The sequence below is a fragment of the Mobula birostris genome, chromosome 23 (assembly GCF_030028105.1).
Source record: "Mobula birostris isolate sMobBir1 chromosome 23, sMobBir1.hap1, whole genome shotgun sequence".
In the NCBI taxonomy this organism is placed as follows: domain Eukaryota; kingdom Metazoa; phylum Chordata; class Chondrichthyes; order Myliobatiformes; family Myliobatidae; genus Mobula; species Mobula birostris.
In genome coordinates, this window is record NC_092392.1 from 10,793,634 (window position 1) to 10,818,226 (window position 24,593).

The following is a 24,593-nucleotide window of genomic DNA, read 5'->3' on the forward strand; positions in this document are numbered from 1 at the left end:
GTACCACCATTCACTGTGATCATGGCTGATCATCCACAATCAGTACCCTTTTTCTGCCTTCTCCCCATATCCCTTCCCTCTGCTATCTTTAAGAGCTCTATCTAACTCTTTTTGAAAGAATCCAGAGAATTGGCCTCCACTGCCTTCTGAGGCAGAGCATTCCACAGAACCACAACCCTCTTTGTGGAAAAAGTTTTTCCTCAACTCCGTTCTAAATTGTCTACCCCTTATTCTTAAACTGTGTCCTCTGGTTCTGGACTCGCCCAACATCGGGAACATGTTTCCTGCCTCTAGCGTGTCCAATCCCTTACTTGAGAGAGGAGATGATGATACGCAAAACAGAGCTGTGAAGACATTGCCTAGAAATGGGATTTCACATACCTTTGGTGAAATTGATCAACATTGCTTGAAAGTTTGCCAATGGATTCCTGTCCCCATTGAGGCTCCCAGTGAATAAATATGTCAATAGCTAAACTAATCTATAATTCTCAAGCTTCATAAACTTTGTGAAAAATAAGTAAATTTCCACAAAATCACCTGTTATTCTTCTAAACAGAGGAGAATGCATGCCTGATCTGCTTACTCTCTTAGGAATCAATCTGACTAACCTTTATCACACTCCCATTCTTGCAATTATACCTTTCTTTAAGAGAACAGACCACACCTGTATACAACGCCCAGTGTATTTGCAAGAAAACTCTTCTTATTCTTGTCCTCATTGCTTCTTGCATTAAAAAACCATATAGTATTTTCCTTATTTCCTAACTTCCAGTGATTTATGTATTGGGACATAAAGTCTCTCGGGCTACCACCTGCTTTTCATTCACAAACAAGAGAAAATCTGCAGATGCTGAAGATCCAAGTAACACACACAAAATGCTGGAGGAACTCAGCAGGCCAGGCAGCATCTACAGAAAAGAGTGCAGTCGACGTTTCAGGTTTGAGACCCGTCATCAGGACTTATGAAGGGTCTTGGCCCGAAATGTCAACAGCACTCTTTTGGCCTGCTAAGTCCCTCCAGTATTTTGTGTGTGTAACTTCTTTCCATCTCAACATTTTAAAATACTCTGCTTTTATACTTTTTCTATCAATATGGACAGCTTTACAATGTTCTGTAATATATTCCATCTGCCATATTCTTGGCTGTTTATGTATAGTATTTTCCTTCTTCTTTTCATCAATCCTCAATCCATGCAGAGTGTTACCCTCTGTAATGTGTTCTCTAATGTATTATGAGGTACTTCATCAAAGTCCTTCTGAAAATTCAGTTAACCACGTCCATTGTTTCCCTGCTATCTATTTTACCAGCTGCAGCCTCAAAGATACTCACAGACTTTCCAGGTATTATTTGCCTTACATAAAACCCTGTAAACTCTGCCCAATCATATTATGGTTATTATTTTACCAGTCTCCAGTATTCAATTGCTTAATAAAAGATACTAGTAGTTTCCAAGCTTCTGAACTCAGGTTGATAAAACAGAAGTTTCTTGTTTTTTCCCTCTCTTTCCCTTACATATATGGAAACTATTCTAAAATCACTGGGCATTTAAAAGATGATAGCCAATGGTAGGAGGGGAGGGGAGGGGAGAAATGTATGAAGAAAGGGAAGCTTTAAATCAAAATGGAGCGATGGGGAGGAACAAATTAAAAGGAAAGATGAAAAGAAGAGGAATGCCATAGTACCGTCGCAATTAGCATAATGTTATCACACCTCAGAGTTTGGAGTTCAATTCCGATGCCATCTGTGAGGAATCTATACATCCTCCCTGTGGAATATGTGGGCTTTCGGCAGGGCGCTCCAACTTACTCCCACAGTCCAAAGACATACCAGTTGACAGGTTAATTGGATATTGTAAATTGTCCCGTGATTAGGCTAGGATTTAATCAGGTGCTGCTGGGGCAGCGCAGCTCGAAGGGCCAAAAGGGTGTACAGTGCATGTATCTCTAAATAAAATAAAATAAAATAAAAAGTTGATGAATAGAAGAAGGGAGAAGAACAAAACAACTGAGGAAAACAGTTATTTTGAAATGGAGCAAAACAGCATTCAGAAAATGTATCAGCAAGATGCACAATTATAAAGATAAAAAATTGTAATGTTCAGTCACAGATCTGTTTTCTTTAGTTATTGGATTATCATGACTGTAATAACATCTCTCCCATTTCCAAGTATACTAAGCAAAAAAGAGGTAACACACCCTCTTAAGCTAGGGGTCATAAAGCTCACTGAGAAATAAGTTCAAAATAGCACAAATATTCCATATAACCATATAACCATATAACAATTACAGTACAGAAACAGGCCATCTCAACCCTTCTAGTCCTGTTACCCCTAAACTTTTGCACTTTAACTGTCAACTCATGTCCTCTTGTTTGAATCTCCCCCACTCTCAGTGGAAAAAGCCTATCCACATCAACTCTATCTATCCTCCTCATAATTTTAAATACCTCTATCAAGTCCCCCCCCCAACCTTCTACGCTCCAAAGGATAAAGATCCAACTTGTTCAACCTTTCTCTGTAACTTAGGTGATGAAACCCAGGTAACATTCTAGTTAATCTTCTCTGTACTCTCTCTATTTTGTTGACATCTTTCCTATAATTCAGTGACCAGAACTGTACACAATACTCCAAATTTGGCCTCACCAATGCCTTGTACAATTTTAACATTACATCCCAACTCCTATACTCAATGCTCTGATTTATAAAGGCCAGCATACCAAAAGCTTTCTTCACCACCCTATCCACATGAGATTCCACCTTCAGGGAACTATGCACCATTATTCCTAGATCCCTCTGTTCTACTGCATTCTTCAATGCCCTACCATTTACCGTGTATGTCCTATTTTGATTAGTCCTACCAAAATGTAACACCTTACATTTATCAGCATTAAACTCCATCTGCCATCTTTCAGCCCACTCTTCTAACTGGCCTAAATCTCTCTGCAAGCTTTGCAAACCTACTTCATTATCCACAACTCCACCTATCTTAGTATCATCTGCATACTTACTCATCCAATTTACCACCCCATCATCCAGATCATTAATATATATGACAAACAACGTTGGACCCAGTACAGATCCCTGAGGCACACCACTAGTCACCGGCCTCCAATCTGACAAACAGTTATCCACCACTACTGTCTGGCATCTCCCATCCAGCCACTGCTGAATCCATTTTACTACTTCAATATTAATACCTAACGATTGAACCTTCCTAACTAACCTTCCGTGTGGAACCTTGTCAAAGGCCTTACTGAAGTCCATATAGACAACATCCCCCGCTTTACCCTTGTCAACTTTCCTAGTAACCTCTTCAAAAAATTCAATAAGATTTGTCAAACATGACTTTCCACGCACAAATCCATGTTGACTGTTCCTAATCAGACCCTGTTATCCAGATACTTATATATACCATCTCTAAGAATACGTTCCATCAATTTACCCACCACTAACATCAAACTCACAGGCCGATAATTGCTAGGTTTACTCTTAGAACCCTTTTTAAACAATGGAACAACATAAGCAATACATCAATCCTCCAGCACCATCCCCGTTTCTAATGTCTTTTGAAATATTTCTGTCAGAGCCCCTGCTATTTCCAAATTAACTTCCCTCAAGGTCCTGGGGAATATCCTGTCCGGGCCTGGAGACGTATCCGCTTTTATATTCCTTAAAAGCGCCAGTACTTGCTCTTCTTTAATTATCATAGTTTCCATAACTTCCCTATCTGTATCCCTTACCTTACACAATTCAATATCCTTCTCCTTAGTGAATACCAAAGAAAAGAAATCATTTAAAATCTCCCCCATCTTTTTTGGTTCCACACATAGCTGTCCACTCTGATTCTCTAAGGGACCAATTTTATCCCTCACTATCCTTTTGCTATTACTATAACTGTAGAAATCGTTTGGATTTATTTCACCTTACTTGCTAAAGTAACCTCGTATCTTCTTTTAGCTTTTCTAATTTCTTTCTTAAGATTCTTTTTACATTCTTTCCTTATATTCCTCGAGCACCTCATTTACTCCATGCTGCCTATATTTATTGCAGATATCTCTCTTTTTCCGAACCAAGTTTCCAATATCCCTTGAAAACCAGAGCTCTCTCAAACTTTTAACCTTTCCTTTCAACCTAACAGGAACATAAAGATTCTGTACCCTCAAAATTTCACCTTTAAATGACCTCCATTTCTCTATTACATCTTTCCCATAAAACAAATTGACCCAATCCACTCCTTCTAAATCTTTTCGCATTTCCTTAAAGTGAGCCTTTCTCCAATCAAAAATCTCAACCCTGGGTCCAGACCTATCCTTCTCCATAATTATATTCAAACTAATGGCATTGTGATCACTGGACCCGAAGTGCTCCCCAACACAAACCTCCATCACCTGACCTATCTCATTCCCGAACAGGAAATCCAACACTGCCCCTTCTGTAGTTGGTACCTCTATGTATTGCTGCAAAAAACTATCCTGCACACATTTTACAAACTCCAAACCGTCCAGCCCTTTTACAGTATGGGCTTCCCAGTCTATGTGTGGAAAATTAAAATCTCCCAGAGTCACAAACTTGGTAAGGTACCATATTCTTGATAAGGTATGATGTTGATTTTTAATATATCAAAGTTAGATAGTACTAGTTCACTTGACTGAAAAGATACCTGGTTTAAGAAGAGAAAGTGAATGAAGGGGACAAAAATAGAATGGCAAAGAAAAAGGAAGTGTGTGAGATGTTGGGTAAATGAAGCTTTGGGATAATTGTTCCCTGGCAACAATCTAGTATCAGATAGATGATAGCTTTCTTTAAATACCCTAAGAGCTTAAACCCATAACAGGAGGGATTAATGTTGCTGATTGGCCAGAGAGAAGCTTATCTCTCAGTTAAATTAGCTTGGATGTTCAGACACAAAGATAGCTAGCCGTGTCCAAGAGTGTGTGTGAGTTCAACAGGTGTAATGGGAAACTCACAGAGCACCACTGTGGATGATCTACAGGCTGTCGAGCTCCACCACTGGTACAAGAAGTTTATGGTTGAATGCCCATCAGGTCAACTGACCTTGCATGAATTCAAACAGTTCTTTGGCCTTAAGGGATTGAGCCCAGAAGCCAGTGCTTATATTGAGCAGATGTTTAAAACTTTTGATATGAATAAGGTATGGAAAGAGAAAATCAAGATATTCTGTTAACTTTGTCTATATGAAAAGGATATCAAGAAAATAGTAATTTGAAGGGGTACATAAAGTAGGTTAACAATGAGGTAAGTAATTGAGTAATGATTTTGTGAGGTGGATGAAACGAGATTGAAAATGAAGGCTGATAGAGTAGAAGAAGTGATTTGGCATTTAAAAGTATGGTGAAGTATATAATGCAGGGGTTGTGTGTGTGTAGTTGATACCTTGAGATTGTCTGGCATAATGAAATTAATCATGAGGGGACATCTTGAGCTGGGTACTGTTGTGAGATACAGGAAAGGATCTAGGGTGCAATCACTCTGCATGGAACCAGAAATTCAGTGTATGAAAAATTATTATAAATGAAAAGTGCTTCACTATTTTATTTGGTTTTGGCAGTTACCATACAATTCCCTAATTTCAGCATTCCATTTAGAAGTTATGGAAATTCCGTTATTACATTAAAGTAGGGAAAGCTTAAACTCAGATGTTTTCTTTTTTACTAATAATTTAATAATTACAATATAAGACATTAAGTAAAGACTGTGGATTTTAATATAAAGCACCAGGTACAGGATTGGGACTCACTGAGCAGGAACCTGCTTGAATGCCCTTTTTCTGGTACAGGAGTCATAAAGTTCACCGTGGAATAGACATCTGTCTTAGGACATTTTCAGGCTATAAAATTAAGCATTGTGGAGTGTGATATAGTTGTAAATCTCCAAACCAATTGAAACAAAATACTATTGGATTGACAAGCAGTCAAGAAGATAATCATTACCCAAGACAGAAATGGAGATTTTATTAGATTCAGAAGTGATTGCGATGCTCTAGTCTGACAGGAAAAATAATCGGCTGGAATAAGTCAGAGGTCAAGGTGAGTTACTAGCTTTTTCCCTTCTACATTCAAAATCCTGATACAGGGTCAACTGGCCCTTTGCCTTGACAGCTGCTACTCAATCCATTGAGTTCTTCCAGTGGTCACTTTGTTTTTGCTGGGGAAATTATATCCAGACAACTCCAAAAAAGCTAAGTTAATTATCCCTTACCCACAAAATCTGCTGGCAAATTCAGCAGTGTGTGACTGCCCAGCAGAATTTCAGTGACCTGATTATTGGGGCTCAGCTCCATTCTGACTTATGAAGGTCAGTTCCATCAGTTATAGTCCTTGCATCTCCCAATGCATGAATAAGGTATAGATCACTGGCACGTTTTGAGATATTCAGTAGGCTTGAAATTATTTTGGCAGAACCAATATTTAAAATTAAGTTTGATGATGAGTATCTGGGTTATAGCTGTGATTTCATTAATTTCAGGATGGATACATTGATTTCATGGAGTACGTGGCTGCTCTTAGCTTAGTCCTCCGGGGCAAGATGGAACAAAAATTACGCTGGTATTTTAAGCTCTATGATGTAGATGGAAATGGCTGCATAGACAGACATGAATTGCTGAACATCATTAAGGTAAGAAAGCACTGTCACTTCCAGAAAGTGTTTTTACAATTGAACTGACTCCTGAAACAAAAGTACAGGGGTCATGAGGATGACTTGGTGTAATTAGCAAGTGGAGATTATATCTACATTGTGGAGTTGATTGTGCTAATCAGTCTAAGTAGTCTTCATACTCCATGCATGTCTCCTCCAGTTCCATGTATCTCATCTTAGCTTTCCAGCATAACTTTTGTAATTCCTTTGCTCTCATTTATCAGTGTACTGTCCATAGAAAGATTCAAAAAGACCACATTCTAACCGCTCTGCAAATAATATAATCCAACTGATTTATTGTACTTATGAAGCCTTGTTGCAATTGGTTCGAGTTTAGAGGACTCAGCCTGCTTAAGACTCTGTGAGCTCAAGGTAATAAGAGATGAAGATAAAATTAATAATTAAAACTGGAGATGGAAAGAAGTATGCTACCACAAGACAGTGTTTTCTTCGTTGTAGTTTAGTCAATAGTGCTTCTGCTTCCTGGTCAAAGGGTTCAAATCGTGTTCAGAAGATGAACCCATAATTCTGTATTGATGTGTCAGCACAGCAGTGAGAGAATTATTTTTGTTAGAATAAACCCAAGGCTGTTTTGCTCAATCTAATGGTAACTATCAATTCCCAGGTACAAATGAAAGGAATATGGAATTTTCTCTGAATTCCAGCTCACATATTACACCCAACCAGCAAGCTGTGTGAAATTAAAGGTCCATAATGACCACTACATTTTCATAACCTCTGTACTAAAGGGATTATATAAATTTATATATTCCACACTCTCACTGCCCTCTGTGTGAAGAAGTTCCTCATCATGCTCCCTTTAAACATTTCACCTTTCATCCCTAACCTCCAGGTTGAGTCGGTAGTGAAGAAGGCGAATGCAATGTTGGCATTCATTTCTAGAGGAATAGAGTATAGGAGCAGGGATGTGATGTTGAGGCTCTATAAGGCGCTGGTGAGACCTCACTTGGATTACTGTGGGCAGCTTTGGTCTCCTTATTTAAGAAAGGATGTGCTGACGTTGGAGAGGGTACAGAGAAGATTCACTAGAATGATTCCGGGAATGAGAGGGTTAACATATGAGGAACGTTTGTCCGCTCTTGGACTGTATTCTTTGGAGTTTAGAAGAATGAGGGGAGACCTTATAGAAACATTTCGAATGTTGAAAGGCATGGACAGAGTGGATGTGGCAAAGTTGTTTCCCATGATGGGGGAGTCGGGTACGAGAGGGCATGACTTAAGGATTGAAGGGTGCCCATTCAGAACAGAAATGCGAAGAAGTTTTTTTAGTCAAAGAGTGGTGAATCTATGGAATTTGTTGCCACGGGCAGCAGTGGAGGCCAAGTCATTGGGTGTATTTAAGGCAGAGATTGATAGGTATCTGAGTAGCCAGGGCATCAAAGGTTATGGTGAGAAGGCAGGGGAGTGGGACTAAATGGGAGAATGGATCAGCTCATGATAAAATGGCGGAGCAGACTCAATGGGCCAAATGGCCGACTTCTGCTCCTTTGTCTTATGGTCTTATGGTCTTAACCTATAACCTCTAATTCTAGTCTCACCCAAGCTCTTAAGACCTTGGCTTATGCACATCAAAAGCATAGCCAGGTGGCTACACACCGAGGAAATGGAAGTCATCCAAAAAACGAAGGATGGATCTATATGGAAAACCATGGTCACCAAAGTCCGCATCAGATATGGTACCTAGACAGACAGACAGATACCCCTCGTAATTTTGTATACCTCATTCTCCTACACTCTAGGGTATACAGTTCTAACCTATTCAATCTTTCCCTATAACTGAGGTCCTCAATTTCTGGCGACATCCATGCAAATTTTCTCTGCATTCGTTCAATCTTATAGGCATCTTTCCTATAGTTAAGTGATAAAACTGTGTACAATAATCCAAATCAGGCCTCACTAACATTATACAATTTCAACATAACATCCCAACTCCTGCACTCAATACTTCGATTTAAGAATGTCAATATGTCAGAAGCTCTTTTTACCACCCTACCTATTTGTGATGCCACTTTCAAGGAATTATAGATCTGTATTCCAAGATCCCTCTGTTCTACTGTCCTCCTGGGTGTCCTACCACCCACAATGTAAGCCCTACCCTGGTTTGTCCTCCCAAAGTCCAATACCTCACTCTTGTCTGCATTAAAAAGTTGCCAAGCGTACTGGGAAACTAGAAGACTGGGAAAAGAACCACTAAGCAAGTAATAAAGAAAGGGAAGAAGGATTTTGAAAATAAATTAGCACAAAATGTAAAAACAGGTAATAAAAGTTCTTATAATTATATAAAGTGGAAAAGGGTGGCTAAAATGAACATAGGTCCCGTGGAGGATGATAAGGGGGAATTGATATTGAGTAATGAGGAAATGTCAGAGGCTTTGAATGACTCTTTTGTGTCGGTCTTCATGGTGGAGGACACGTCTAACATGCTAAAGAAAGATGTTATGGATGCGATGGGAGGTGAGGTCCTCGATACAATAGCTATCACTAAAGAGGTAGTGCTGAGCAAAATTGTGGGCCTGAAGATAGATAAGTCCCCTGGTCCTGATGGAATGCATCCTGGAGCACTGAAAGAAATGGCAGAAGTCATAGTAGAGGTTTGGTCCTAATTTACAAAAATCCTCTGGACTCTGGGCAGGTTCCGGCGGAATGGAAAATGGCGAAAGTCACGCCACTGTTCAAAAACGGATGTAGGCAAAAGGTAGATGACAACAGGCCAGTTGGTTTTTTACTTCAGTGGTTGGTAAGTTGATGGAGAAGATCCTGAGAGGCAGGATTTATGAACATTTGGAGAGGTATAATATGATTAGGAATAGTCAGCAAGGCTTTGTCGAGGGCAGGTCATGCCTTACGAGCCTGATTGAATTTTTTGAGGATGTGACTAAACACATTGATGAAAGAAGAGCAGCAGATGTAGTGTATATGGATTTCAGCAAGGCATTTGATAAGGTACCCCATGCAAGGCTTATTGAGAAAGTAAGGAGGCATGGGATCCAAGGGGACATTGCTTTGTGGATTCAGAACTGGCTTGCCCACAGAAGGCAAAGAGTGATTGTAGACGGGTCATATTCTGCACGGAGGTCAGTGACCAGTGGTGTGCCTCAGGGATCCATTCTGGGACCCTTACTCTTTGTGATTTTTATAAATGACCTGGATGAGGAAATGGAGGGATGGGTTAGTAAGTTTGCTGATGACACAAAGGTTGGAGGTGTTGTGGATAGTGTGGAGGGCTGACAGAGGTTACAGTGGGACATTGATAGGATGCAAAACTGGGCTGAGAAGTGGCAGATGGAGTTCAACCCAGATAAGTGTGAAGTGGTTTATTTTGGTAGGTCAAATATGATGGCCGAATATACTATTAATAATAAGACTCTTGGCAGTGTGGAGGATCAGAGGGATCTTGGGGTCTGAGTCCATAGGACGCTCAAACCTGCTGTGCAGATTGACTCTGTGGTTAAGAAGGCATAAGGTGCATTGGCCTTCATCAATAATGGGATTGAGTTTAAGAGCCAAGAGGTAATGTTGCAGCTATATAGGACTCTGGTCAGACCCCACTTGGAGTACTGTGCTCAGTTCTGGTCGCCTCACTACAGGAAGGATGTAGAGGCCATAGAAAGGGTGCAGAGGAGATTTTCAAGGATGTTGCCTGGACTGGGGAGCATGCCTTATGAAAGCAGGTTGAGTGAACTTGGCCTTTTCTCCTTGGAGCAACAGAGGATGAGAGGTGACCTGGTAGAGGTGTATAAGTTGATGAGAGGCACTGATTGTGTGGATAGTCAGAGGCTTTTTCCCAGGGCTGAAATGGTTGCCACAAGAGGACACAGGTTTGAGGTGCTGAGGAGCAGGTACAGAGGAGACGTCAGGGGTACGTTTTTTATGCAGAGAGTGGTGAGTGCATAGAGTGGGCTGCCGGCAACAATGGAGGAGGCAGATACGATAGGGTCTTTTAAGAGACTTTTGGATAGGTACATGGAGCTCAGAAAAATAGAGGGCTATGGGTAAGCCTAGTAATTTCTCAGGTGGGGACATGTTTGGCATAACCTTGTAGGCCGAAAGGCCTGTATTGTGTGCTATAGGTTTTCTATGTTTCTATGTTTCTATCTGTAGTTGGGATAATGCTTGAAGCTATCCTTCAAGAAAAAATAGGGAGGCATCTGGAAAGAAATGGATCCATCAACAGACACAGCATGGATTCAGCAAAGGCAGGTCCTGTTTGACCAACTTACTGAAGTTCTTTGAGGATATAATGAGCACAGTGGATAGAGTGGAACAGATGGACGTTATTTACTCGGATTTCCAGAAGGTGTTCAATAAGGTGCTGCATAAAAGATTTATCCATAAGACATAGAAACAGAATTAGGCCATCTGGCCCATTGAGTCTGCTCCAACATTCAATCGTGGCTGATACTTTTTTTTTCTCCTCCTCAACCTCAGTTCCTGGCTTCTCCCTGTAACCTTTGATGCTGTGTATGATCAAGAACCTATCAATCTCTCTCTTAAAGACACCCAATAACCTGGCCTCCACAGTTGCACGTGGCAACAAATTCCACAAATTCACCACCCTTTGGCTAAAGAAATTTCTCTGCATTTCTGTTTTGAAAGGGTGCCCCTCTATCCTGAGGCTGTGCCCTCTCGTTGCAGACTCTCCCACCATGGGGATCATCCTTTCCATATCTATTCTATCTAAGGTTTTCAACATTCAAAAGGTTTCAATGACATTCCCACTCATCCTGCTAAATTCCAGTGAGTATAGATCCAGAGCCATCAAACGTTCCTTGTATGATAACCCTTTCATTCCTGGAATCATCCTTGTGAACCTCCTCTGGACCCTCTCCAATGCCAGCACATCTTTTCTAAGATGAAGGGCCCAAAACTGTTCACAACACCCAAGGTGAGGCCACACCAGTGCCTTATAAAGCCTCAGCATCACATCCTTGCTCTTGTATCTTAGATGCCTTGAAATGAATGCTAACATTACATTTGCTTTCCTCACCACTGACTCTACCTGCAAGTTAACCTTTAGGGTGCTCTGCACAAGGACTTCCAAGTCCCTCTGCATCTCAGATTCCTGGATTTTCTCCCTATTTAGAAAATAGTCCACACATTTATTTCTACTACCAAAGTGCATGACAATGCATTTTACAACATTGTATCTCATTTGTCACTTTCTTGCCCATTCTTCTCAGCTGTTAAGTCCTTCTGCATTCTACCTGTTTCCTCAACACTATCTATCCCTCCACTAATCTTCGTATCGTCTGCAAACTTGGCAACAAAGCCAACTATTCCCATCATCTAAATCATTTATATACAGCATAAAAAGAAGTGGTCCCAACACTGACCCCTGTGGAACACCACTAGTCACTGGCAGCCAACCAGAAAAGGATCCTTTTATTCCCACTCACTGCCCCCTACCAATCAGCCAATGCTCTAACCATGTTAGTAACTTTCCTGTAATACCATGGGCTCTTAACTTGGTAAGCAGCCTCATGTGTGGCACCTTGTGAACGTCCTTCTGAAAGTCCAAATATACTACATCCACTGCATCTCCTTTATCTATCCTACTTGTGATCTCCTCAAAGGATTCCAAAATATTCGTCAGGCAGGATTTTCCCTTAAGGAAACCGTACTGACTTTGTCCTTTCTTGTCCTATTTCACCAAGTACTCCATCACCTCAACCTTAACAATTAACTCTAACATATTCCCAACCTCTGAGGTCAGGCTAACTGGTCTATGCATAAGCATGCATAGAGTTGGGTTGATGTATTGGCATAGACAGAGGATTGGTTAACCAACAGAAAGCAGAGAGTTGGGATACATGAGTGTTACTCTTGTTGACAATTAGTTGTGAGCAGTGTGCTTCAGGGTCAGTGCTGGGCCCACAGCTGTACACGATATACATTAACAGTCTGGAAGAGGAGACTGGGTGTGGTGTATCTAAGTTTGCTGATGATACTAAATTGAGTGGGAAAGCAAATTGTGCAGAAAATACGGAGAGTCTGCGCAGAGATATAGATAAGTTAAATGAGTGGACAAGGGTCTGGTAGATGGAATACAATGTTGGTCAATGTGAGGTCATCCACTTTGGAAGGAAATATGGAAGGGCAGATTATTATTTAAATGGTAAAAAATTGCAACATGCTGCTGTGCAGAGGGACTTGGGAGTACCTGTGCATGAATCACAAAGGGTTGGTTTGAAGGTGCAGCAAGTCAAGTCACTTTTATTGTCATTTCATCCATAACTGCTGGTACAGTACACAGTAAAAATGAAACAACATTCCTCCAGAACCATGGTGCTACATGAAACAACACAAAACTACACTAGATTTCAGACCAACACGGGACTACACAAAACAGTGCAAGACAGTACAATAATTAATAAACAAGACAATAGGCACAGTAAAAGACAAATTACAATATAAAATAATAAATGATGTAAATGTAAATGTAAACAATGTAAACGATGTATTTAGCAGGAATTGAGAAAGAAATGAATAAAAATTGCAAAGGGAGTGGAGTGGTGTTCAGTTGAGTGTGTGTGTGTGTGTGTGTGTGTGTGTGTGTGTAGGTTGGTGTCAGACTAGACTCTGGGAATTGAGGAGTCTAATGGTTTGGGCGAAGAAACTGTTACATAGTGTGGTCGTGAGAGCCCGAATGCTTCGGTACCTTCTGCCAGATGGCAGGAGGGAGAAGAGTTTGTATGAGGGGTGTGTGGGGTCCTTCACAATGTTGTTAGCTTTGTGGATACAGCGCGTGATGTAAATGTCTGTAATGGCGGGAAGAGAGACTCCGATGATCTTCTCAGCTGACCTCACTGTCCGCTGCAGTGTCTTGCAATCCGAGACGATGCAATTTCTGAACCAGGCAGTAATGCAGCTGCTCAGGATGCTCTCAATACAACATTTGTAGAATGCGGTGAGTAAGGGGGGTGGGAGATGGACTTTTCTCAGCCTTCGCAGAAAGTAGAGACGCTGCTGGGCTTTCTTGGCTATGGAGCTGGTGTTGAGGGACCAGGTGAGATTCTCTGCCAGGTGAACAGTAAGAAATTTGGTGCTCTAAACGATCTCTACAGAGGAGCCGTTGATGTTCAGCAGAGAGTGGTTGCTCCGTGCTCTCCTGAAGTCAACAACTATCTCTTTTGTTTTGTTCACATTCAGATACAGGTTGTTCGCTCTGCACCAGTCCGTTAGCCACTGCACCTCTACTCTGTATGCTGACTCGTTGTTCTTGCTGATGAGACCCACCACGGTAGTGCCATCGGTGAACTCGATGATGTAATTCGAGCTGTGTATTGCAGCGCAGTCGTGGGTCAGCAGAGTGAACAGCAGTGGACTGAGCACACAGCCCTGGGGGGCCCCCGTGCTCAGTGTAATGGTGTTAGAGATGCTGCTCCTGATCCGGACTGCCTGAGGTCTCCCAGTCAGGAAGTCTAGGATCCAGTTGCAGAGGGAGGTGTTCAGGCCCAGCAGGCTCAGCTTTCCAATAAAGTGCTGAGGAATGATTGTGTTGAATTGTGAAGAAGGTGGGGGGAGGGGAGGAAGAAATACAAGGTAATAGGTGAAACCGGGGGGTGGGGGGGGGGGAGGGTGAAGTAAAAGGCTGGGAAGTTGATTGGTGAAAGAGATAAAGGACTGGAGAAGGGGGTGTCTAATATGAGAGGACAGAAGGCTAAGGAAGAAAAGGAAGGGGGAGCAGCACCAGAGGGAGGTGATGGGCACATAAGGAGATGAGGTGAGAGAGGGAATGGGAGTGGGGAATAGTGAAGGGCATGGAACATGAACAAAAGTTTGAGAAATTGATGTTCATGCGATCAGGTTGGAGGCTATCAAGATGGAATATAACGTGTTACTCCTCCAACCTGAGTGTGGCCTCGTCATGGTAGTAAAGGAGGCCATGGACCGACATGTCAGAATGGGAATGGGAAGTGGAGGACAGAGCATAGGTGCTCAGTGAAACAGTCTCCCAATCTACAATGGGTGGCACCGATATACAGGAGGCCACACCGGAAGCACCGGATGCAGTATATGACCCCAACAGAATGGAAGAAGGACACTACAGAAGCTGACAAGTGAAGTCAGAAGCAAAGTAAAAGCAAAAGAGAAGACATACAAGGAAGCCAAGGCCGGTAGGAACATAGAGGATTGGGAAGCTTTTAAAAACTTCCAGAAGGAAACTAAGAAGTTCATTAGAAAAGAAAAGATGAAGTATTGTCAGTAACTTGGAGTGTTGTGTGCAGTTTTAGGCTCCTTATTTTAGAAAGGATATACTGACATTGGAGAGGGTTCAGAGAAGATTCACGAGAATGATCCCAGGAATGAAAGGGTTACCGTATGAGTAACATCTGGCATCTCTTGGGCTGTATTCCCTGGAGTTCAGGAGAATGGGGGTGGTGGGGGGGGGGATCTCATAGAAACATTCCGAATGTTAAAAGGCCTGAACAGATTGGATGTGGCCAAGTTATTTCCCATGGTAGGGGAGTCTAGGACAAGAGGGCACAACTTCAGGATTTAGAACAGAGATGTGGAGAAATTACTTTAGTCAGAGGGTGGTAAATCTGCAGGGTTTGCTGCCACGAGCAGCTGTGGAAGCCAAGTCATTCAGTGTATTTAAGGCAGAGACCTATGTCTTCTGGTCTTATGGATATAGATAGGAAGAGATTGAACCAGGGAGATGAAACTGAGTCAAGATATGCAGATATGTTCATTGGGGCAGGTATAAGCAGAAATAATGTGTCTACCTGGACAGGCAGGTTTGACTATTTGAGTTTCTTGATGGTGTGCATCTCCTGCAGTCGCATGGGAAGGTGTTTTGGGTTGAGTAATGGTTGGTGACGTGGAAGAGTGAACAAGGGAGTTGCAAAGGGAACCATAGAAAGAACTTATTTGTTTTGGCATAAGATCCTTTCTCATTCCATAATTGAGGTATCAACTGAAGAGGTATAAGCCAAGGATAAGGCTCCTATGCCGTATAATGATTCATTAAATGATGTATATAAGTTTGATTGATTAACTAGAATCATAGAAATTATGAAGCAACAGGAATCAGTTGAGGTCACCATGCATGAGCAATTGGCAGTTCTTCATTTGAATTGATCTATCCCTAATTCCGATACTTGCCCTCTTCCCTGTTTCTTCATCAAGCTTTCATTCACTTCTGTTTGAATGGTGTTTCAGCCACTGTCTCAACATCCATTGTGTTAAAATAATTTCATTTAGAATCACCCTTTGTGTAAAGCCATTTCTTCTCGACACGACTTCATTCTTCCTTTGGTAATTCCTGGCCTGTGTCTCTATCAATTCCAATCTTTACTTCAAAACTCTACTTGAAGCCACAATTAAACACACTCCACCCCTATTGATCAGCACCATTTCAGTTCAAGCAGATTTAAAAACTTTTTTCACAAATGCAAACCTCTCAGTGACTTTTTCTTTCAGTCACAAAACATAATTTGTGAGACTCATTAATTTTTATCAATCTGCAGGCTATACGTGCCATTAATGGCTCCCAGCAAGAGCAATCAGCAGAGGAATTCACAAACAGGGTCTTTGACAAAATTGATGTCAATGGAGATGGTAAGTAGTGTGTTCTTTTCTGATCTCTTCTGGGTTTCACATTACCTTGCCTGTATACAAATCTACAAGCATTACCCATTCTGATTGCCTCTATATTATTTATTTAAGAGCAAACCTAAAAATGTGTTGGAGCTGTCATTTAAGTTCTAGAAAGACTGTGATAAACCTCATCCTGAATGCGTTTTTAAAAATCTTTTCATCTTTTAAGATATGGGTATCTTCTGGAAGGCACCCCCGTAAGTGCTATCAGATGATGAGTTCAATTATTTAGAGCTACTGTCAATGAAAGAAGGACAATGTCCTGGAACGTGGAGAATATTTGAGATCTTTCTTTTATTTTGGTGAAACCTGGGTGTCACAAGTAAGGTCAAAATTTATTGCACATTCCTAATTGCCTTTGATTCTCCTTCCTTAATCACTACAATATTTTTGCTGATGTTACTCCTGTAATTCTACAATTGAATTTCCAGGAATTACATCCAGTAATACTGAAGGAATGGCAACATATTTCCAAATCAGGGTGGCATGCAACATGAAGGAGAATCTGCAAGTGGTAAAATTCCTACATGCCAGCTGACTTCATTTTTCTTGGAGGTTTGTGGTCTTGCGAGATATGATCAGGGTGGTCCAGGTGCCCAGTAGTCCACGGTAGCCTAGCCTAACTGCACTACTGTAACATGCTGTAAGGTTTCACTGCTAATGTAATGGTTTCTCTGTAGCAGCAATGTTTGGGTTATGACTAGAGATAATGGGAGAAATGTTCTTTCTTGTGAGTCTATAAGAGAGATTTTCGCGGTCTTTTGTCGGCAAGAGAAGAAGAAGGAAGACATGTGGAGAGAGCTGGTAGACCACTGGATGGAGTGGACTGGGAGCAAGGGTACGAAGTTCGGCAACGCTCAGAGGAGGTCTATGGTTGATGCATAGCCGTAGCAGTGAGCTCCAACGTGCACTTTTGACTTTTTCCTTAAAATGGGCCCTTTTACTTCTTATTTTCTTTACTAACCCTCTATCCAGATTAAAATTTATAAAAAGTTTAATGATTTAATTGCGTATGGCTTACTGTCAGATATTTTGTGGTGTGGATTTGTAGCCGGGCAACACATCACGCAGCATCCACACAAATGAGATTTCTCAGTTTGCGGGGCCAGAAGTTGTTTTCCTCTAGATGATTATGTGTTGGCCGAGCCTGAGGGTTACACTACTTTTTATAGATAGTACATATTGTGAACCAACGATAGAGGCAATGAATATTTGGGTGGCTCTTGGAGTAGTGTGGTGGATTGTCCTGGTTGGTGTTGAGTTTCTTGGGATTTTGGACTTACACTCATCTGAGCAAATGGGAATATTTTAATGCTCCTGGCTTGTGCCTTGTAGATGGTGAAAGGCAGTGGTGTGTCAACAGGTGAGTCATACATCATAGGATACCCAGCCTCTGATCTGCTCTTGAAGGTCGGGTTCTGTGTGTCTGATCCAGTTGAGTTTCTGGTCAATGGTTACCCCAAGATGTTGATGTTGAAAGACTTGAAAAGACTGATGTTGAAAAACAATGTCAAGAGGAAGAGATTAGTAGCTCTCCAGTTTCAGATGGTCATTGCTCTGCACTACTATGGGATGAACATTACTTGCCACTTACCAACCCATGCCCTATTGTTGTCTCGGTCTTTTTGAGTCATTTGTTGAGGAATGGCAAGTGACCATAAGACCATAAAATATAGGACCAGAATTAGGCCACTTGGCCTATTGAGTTGTCTCCTCCATTCAATCATGGCTGATCCTTTTTTTCTCCTCCTGGCCTTCTCCCCATAACCTTTGATGCCAAGTCCAATCAAGAACCTGTCAATCTCTGCCTTAAATACCCCCAATGACCTAGCTTCCACAGCAGCATGTGGCAATAAATTCTACAAATTCATCACCCTCTGGCTAAAGAAATTTCTCTGCATCTCTGTTTGAATGGATGCCTCTATATCCTGGGGCTGTGCCCTCTTGTCCTAGACTCCCCCACCACAGGAAACATCCTTTCCACATCTGCACTGTCTAGGCCTTCCAACGTTGAAAAGGTTTCAATGAGATCCCCCCTCATCCTTTGAAATTCCAGCAAGAACAGACTGAGAGCCATCAAACGTTCCTCATATGTTAACCCTTTCATTCCTGGAATCATCTTTGTTTACCTCCTCTGAACCCACTCCAATGCCAGCGCATCTCTTCTAAGATGAGGAGCCCAAAACTGTTCACAATATTCACGGTGAGGCCTCACCAGTGCCTTATAAAGCCTCAGCATCACATCTCTGCTATTCAATTCTGGACCTCTTGAAATAAATGCTAGTACTGTATTTGTCTTCCTCACCACTGACTCAATCTGCAAGTTAACCTTGAGTGTGTCTGCACAAGAATTCCCAAGTCCCTTTGAATCTCAGATTTTTGGATTTTCTTCCCGTTTAGAAAATAGTCCGCACACTTATTTCGACTACCAAAGTGCATGACCATGTATTTTCCAAATTGTATTGCATTTGGCACTTTCTTGCCCATTCTCCTAATCTGTCTAAGTCCTTCTGCATCCTACCTGTTTCCTTGATACTACCTGCCCCTCCACTAATCTTCGTATCATCTGCAAACTTGGCAAGAAAGCCATCTATTTCTTCATCTAAATCATTTATCTACAGCATAAAAAGAAGTGGTCCCGACACCGACCTCTGCGGAACACCACTAGTCACTGGCAGCCAACCAGACAAGGATCCTTTTATTCCCACTTGCTGCCTCCTGCCAATCAGCCGATGCTCTAACCATCTTAGTAACTTCCTGTAATACCATGGGCTCTTAACTTGGTAAGCAGCCTCATATGTAGCACCTTATCAAAGGCCTTCTGAAAGTCCAAGTATACAACATCCACTATGTTCCCTTTATCTATCTTACTTGTAATCTCCTCAAAGAATCCCAACAGTTTGTCAGGCAGGATTTTCCTTTTTGGAAACCGTGCTGACTTGGTCCTATATTGTACTGTGTCACCCAGTACTCCAGCACCTCATCCTTAACAATTGATTCTAACATCTTCCCAACTACTGTCAGGCTAACCGGTCTATAATTTCCTTTCTGCTGCCTTCCTCCTTTCTTAAAGAGTGGAGTGATATTTGCAATTTTCCAGTTCTCTGGCACCATGACAGAGTCCAATAATTTTTGAAAGATCATTTCTAATACCGCCACAATCTCTAACACTACCTCTTTCAAAGCCCTAGGGTGCAGTTCATCTGGTCTGGGTGACTTATGTACCTTTAGGTCTTTCAGCTTTTTGAGCACCTTCTCCCTTGTAATAGTAACTGCACTCACTTCTCTTCCTTCACACACTACAGCATCTGGCACACTGCTAGTGTCTTCTACAGTGAAGAATGATGCAGAATACTCATTTAGTTCATCAGACATCTCCTTGTCCCCCATTATTATTTCTGTTGCCTCATTTTCTAGCTGTCCTATATTCACTCTCATCTCTCTTTTTATTTTTTACATTCTGGAAAAAGCTTTTACCATCCACTGTGAAATTATTTGCTCGCTTTCTTTCACATTTCATCTTTTCCCTTCTAATCATTCTTTTAGTTGCTCTCTGTAGGTTTTTAAAAACTTCCCAATCCCCTATCTTCCCGCTAATTTTTGCTTTGTTTTATGCCCTTTCCTTTGCTTTTACAATAGCTTTGACTTTCCTTGTCAGCCATAGTTGTACTATTTTACCATTTAAGTATTTCTTAATTTTTTTGGAATACAGGTGTCCTGCACCTTCCTCATTTTTCCCAGAAACACACACCATTGCTGCTCTGCTGACATCCCTGCCGTCAATCCCTTCCAATTTACTTTGGCCAACTCCTCTCTCATACTACTGTAATTTCCCTTACTCCATTGAAATAATGCTATGTCAGACTTTACTTTCTCCCTATCAAATATCAACAATCATATTGTGATCACTGATTCCTAAGGGTTCCTTTACCTTAAGCTCCCTAATCATCCCTGGTTCATTACATAACACCCAATCCAGCATAGCTGATCCCCTAGTAGTCTCAACAGCAAACTGCTCTAAAAAGTCATCTCTTAGGCATTCAACAAACTCACTCTCTTGAGATCCATTACCAACCTAATTTTCCCAATCAACGTGCATGTTAAACTCTGTCACAACCTTGCCCTTTTGACTCATCTTTTCTATTTCCTGTTGTAATCTGTAGTCCATCTCCCAGCCACTGTTGGGATGCCTTTATATAACTGCCAACAACGTCCTTTTACTCTTTCAGTTTCTTAACGCAACCCACAAGGATTCAACATCTTCCGGTCCTATGTCACATCTTTCTACTGATTTGATGCCATTCTTTACCAGTTGAGCCACATCTCCGACTGTGCCTACCCTCCTATCGTCTGGTACAACGTGTAACCTTGGACATTCAGCTCCCAACTACAACTATCCTTCAGCCACGATTCAGTGATGGCCACAACATCATACCTGGCAATATGTAATATTGCAACAAGATCATCCACCTTATTTCTTATTCTCCATGCATTAAGAAACAACACCTTGAGTACTGTATTTGCTACATTTTTGATTCTGCATCCCTAATGATTTGATACTCACCCTGTTGGCTGTGATTATGTCCCATCACCTGCCTGCCCTTCCTGACAATCTGACTGCACGCTATCTTTACTTTTTGACCATCCATCCTATTCTGAGTCTCTTCACTCCAGGTCCCACCCCCTGCCAAATTAGATTAAATCCTCTCCATCAGCTCTAACAAACCTGCCTGCAAGAATATTGGTCCCACTCGGGAGCAGGTCGTACCTTCCCCAGAAGAGATCCCAATGATCCAAGAACCTGAAGCCCTGCCCCCAGCGCCAGCTTCTCAGCCGCGCATTTATCTGCCAAATCATCCTGTTTCTATCCTCACTGGTGCGTGGCATAGGCAGCAATCCAGAAATTAATATCCTGGAGGTCCTGCTTCTCAGCTTTCTACCTAGATCAGGGGTAAGTTTTTTACATAGAGGGTTGTGGGTGCCTGGAATGACTTGGCAGGAATGGTGGTGGAGGCTAAAACATTAGGGGTATTTAGGAGCCTCTTGGACAGGCACATGGATGAAAGAAAAATAGAGGGTTATGGGGTAGTGTGGGTTTAGTACATTTTTTTTTAAGGAATATGTGGGTCGGCACAACATCGAGGTCTGAAGGGCCTGTACTGTGCTTAGTATTCTAGTGTCTAGATCTCTAAAGTCTCCTTTCAGGACCCCTTTGCTTTTCCTTCCTTTGTCATTGGTACCAATATGTACCAAGGCATCTGGCTGCTCTCCTTCCCTCTCCAAACTGTTGTGGATGCGATGTGAGATGTCACTGATCCTATACCATCCGGGTGTCCTGTTCACGTCCACATAATCTCCTGTCTGTTCCCCTCCCTATTGAGTCCCCCATCACTACCACTCCCTTTTTCTCTCTCTTTCCCTTCTGCACCATGGACCCATGCTCAGTTCCTGTATTTCGGTCGCCATGGAATCCCCCCGCGAGGTCATCCCCAGAAAAGTATTGAAAGTGGTATGCTTATTTTTGAGGGGATTGGCCACAGGTGTGCTCTGCTCTAAATGCCAAATTATATTTCCATTCCTCCTGACAGCCACCCAGCTACTCGCCTCCTGAGACTTCAAGGTGACTACTTCTCTGTAACGTTGATCAATTATCTCCTCACTCTCCCGTATAAGCTGGAGGTCATCCAGCTGCTGCTCCAGATCCCTAACACGGTCTTCAAGGAGCTGCAGCCGGATGCACTTCACGCAGGTCTGGTTCCCTGGGAGACTCCCAGGACTCCGACATCCACAATGGCCATTTACTATACTAGGTACAGTAGTGGAATTAAACTTTATACAATCATCAGGGAAGATCTCCACTACTGACCTTATCATAGAAGGAAGATCATTGATGAAGCAATGATCGGCCACATGACACTGCCCTAAGGATTTGTCGCAGTGATGTTCTGGGGCTGGAATCATCGATCTCCAACAACCACAATCATCTACCTCTGTGTGAGATAAGGCTGCTCATTGAGCTAGCACTCTCGTATTGATGTCAATTAGCTTCAGTTTTACCAGGCCATACTTGATGCCAGCCTCAGTCAAACACTGCAGATCATGAATCAGCCTTGCATCACCTGGACAACAGCAATACATGCATCAGGCTGCTGGTTATTGATTACAGCATTCAACACAATCACGCCCTCAGTGCTAATCAAGAGCTCCAAATTAGGGCCTTTGTATCTCCCTCTGCAACTGGATCCTTGACTTCCTCATCAGAAAACCAAAGTCAGTGTGGATCAGAAATAACTTCTCCTCCTAACTGAAATCAACACTGACACACCTCAAGGATGCAAGCTTAGTGGTGTGTCAACAACAACCTTGCACTCAACATCGGAGTTTGAAGAGACTTGGTACGTCCCCAAAGACTCTCACAAATCTCTACGTTCTGTGGAGAGCTTTCTAACTGGTTGCATCACCATCTGATATGAAGGGTCCACTGGACAGGATCAGAAAAAGCTGTGGAAAGTTGTAAGCTCAGTCAGCTCCAGCATGGACACTAGCCTCCCCAGCATCAAGGCGATACCTCAGAAAGGTGACATCCATATTAAGGACACCCGTCATACAGGACATGTCCTCTTCTCATTGCTACCATCAAGGAGGAGGTTCAGGAGCTTAAAGACACACACTCAATATTTCAGGAACAGCTTCTTCTCCTCCGCCATCAGATTTCTGAATGGACAATGAACCCATGAACAATACCTCACTATGTTTGCACTACTTACTTAATTATATATATAAAATATATATTTCTTATAGTAATTCATGTTTTTTATTATGTATTGCAATGTACTGCTGCTGCAAATCAACAAATTTCACGACATATGCCAGTTATATTAAAGTGATTCTGATTCTGATATGATGTCTCATGACAACCTTTTTTGGCCAAGATTGTATCTTCCCTGTGATGAGGTCTGGAAAAAAATAGCTCTAGCAAACCTTAACTGCCCATCTCTCCAGAGTTGTTAATTTCTCACTAGCTCTTATTCCCTAATACGGTAATCTCTCTCCTTCTCACTCCCCTAACCTCCTCATTCTTATCTAGGTAACCTGTATAACCCTTGTTTCCTCATATTGTTAATCTATCTCCAACCAATTCTAATCTTGTTCACACCTCGTGAATTCCACTCCCTTTGGTTTTGAGCCTTCAGCAGTAATGTGTTGCTCATGTCTCTGTTTAATTTATCCTGATGAGATTGATCCCTCTCTAACCTATTCCTCACATGTTTTTGATCCATTGTCCTTTATGCTGTTAATTTCACTCTAATCTTACTTCCCAATGTTGTTAGTCCCATCTGCCAATGATTGCTGTTTGATTGATCTTCCTGTTTGCTTTATTTCCTGATTTCTAATATGTTATTGGCTGTAATGTATGCTGAGACATCTTTGTGCTCTGAAAAGCCAGTGTAAATGCAAGTTATTGTATCTGTCACTCCTCAAGTTAAGCCATTTGTTTTTATTATATCTCATCTTCTCTTTATCTGCACATTGTTTACAGGGGAGCTTTCTTTGCCAGAGTTTGTGGAAGGAGCCAAGAAAGATGATGAGTTTTGTGAGGTGATGATGAAGAGTCTTGATCTTACTCACATTGTGGCAATGATTCATAATCGAAGACACAGTGTGTGAAGTAGAGGAGACAAACAGGACATCAGACAACTGTGAATCATCTGAACACTTCATTTTTACCCGGGAGCCAAAAGAATAAAAAGACCCTCGAAATGCAAGAGAACTATATCTGAACTTTCTCTAATATGTATAATTGGACAGTATAAAAATGTACTGACCCCACCGATTAATTAATTGACCTTCAAAAATCAAAACTATGTTGTGCAACTAACACCTAGAAGGAAGACTGAGTACAGCTTGTTTTGCGAGACAAACACTTCAGAGTGAACCCCGCAGGATGGCCTTATCTGGCAGCTTTGTGTCTGCTGGATGACTCTTAAGTTACTGTTGCAAATCTTGACCAACAGTGATAGGATGGAATGAGAGATGATACCAGGACTGGGACTCACTGACCTTTGAATAGATGATTGCTATTTATAAAACTCCAATGTACAGTATCTTGTATTAGTCACTTCCTTAGATACATTGATTATAATGGTTGATATAACAAAAGCAACGTTAACTCTAAAATCATGCAAACTGCATTTTGAAGAGCATGTAAAACGTTTATAGGTGGAAACTAATTCAGATTCACACATTGTTGTATATGACTCATTTCTGAGAACTAAATGTTCCGATAGATATAAAAATAGTGGGAAAAACTCA

The 24,593-nt window shown here is 41.7% G+C and overlaps 1 protein-coding gene across 1 annotated transcript; it reads left to right on the forward strand.

The window, feature by feature from the left end:
• The first annotated feature begins 4,953 nt into the window (after nt 1–4,953).
• Nucleotides 4,954–23,948, forward strand: guca1aa (guanylate cyclase activator 1Aa). The gene is made up of 4 exons (XM_072241063.1): nt 4,954–5,151; nt 6,486–6,635; nt 16,151–16,241; nt 23,821–23,948. The coding sequence occupies exons 1-4, from the start codon at nt 4,954–4,956 to the stop codon at nt 23,946–23,948; spliced, it is 567 nt and encodes a 188-aa protein (XP_072097164.1).
• The last annotated feature ends 645 nt before the right edge of the window (nt 23,949–24,593 follow it).

Coding starts and splice junctions, on each gene's coding strand:
- guca1aa (XM_072241063.1), top strand. CDS start 4,954: ATGGGAAACTCACAGAGCACCACTGTGGATGATCTACAGGCTGTCGAG. Junction 5,152..6,485: donor AAACTTTTGATATGAATAAG/GTATGGAAAGAG, acceptor CATTAATTTCAG/GATGGATACATTGATTTCAT. Junction 6,636..16,150: donor AATTGCTGAACATCATTAAG/GTAAGAAAGCAC, acceptor ATCAATCTGCAG/GCTATACGTGCCATTAATGG.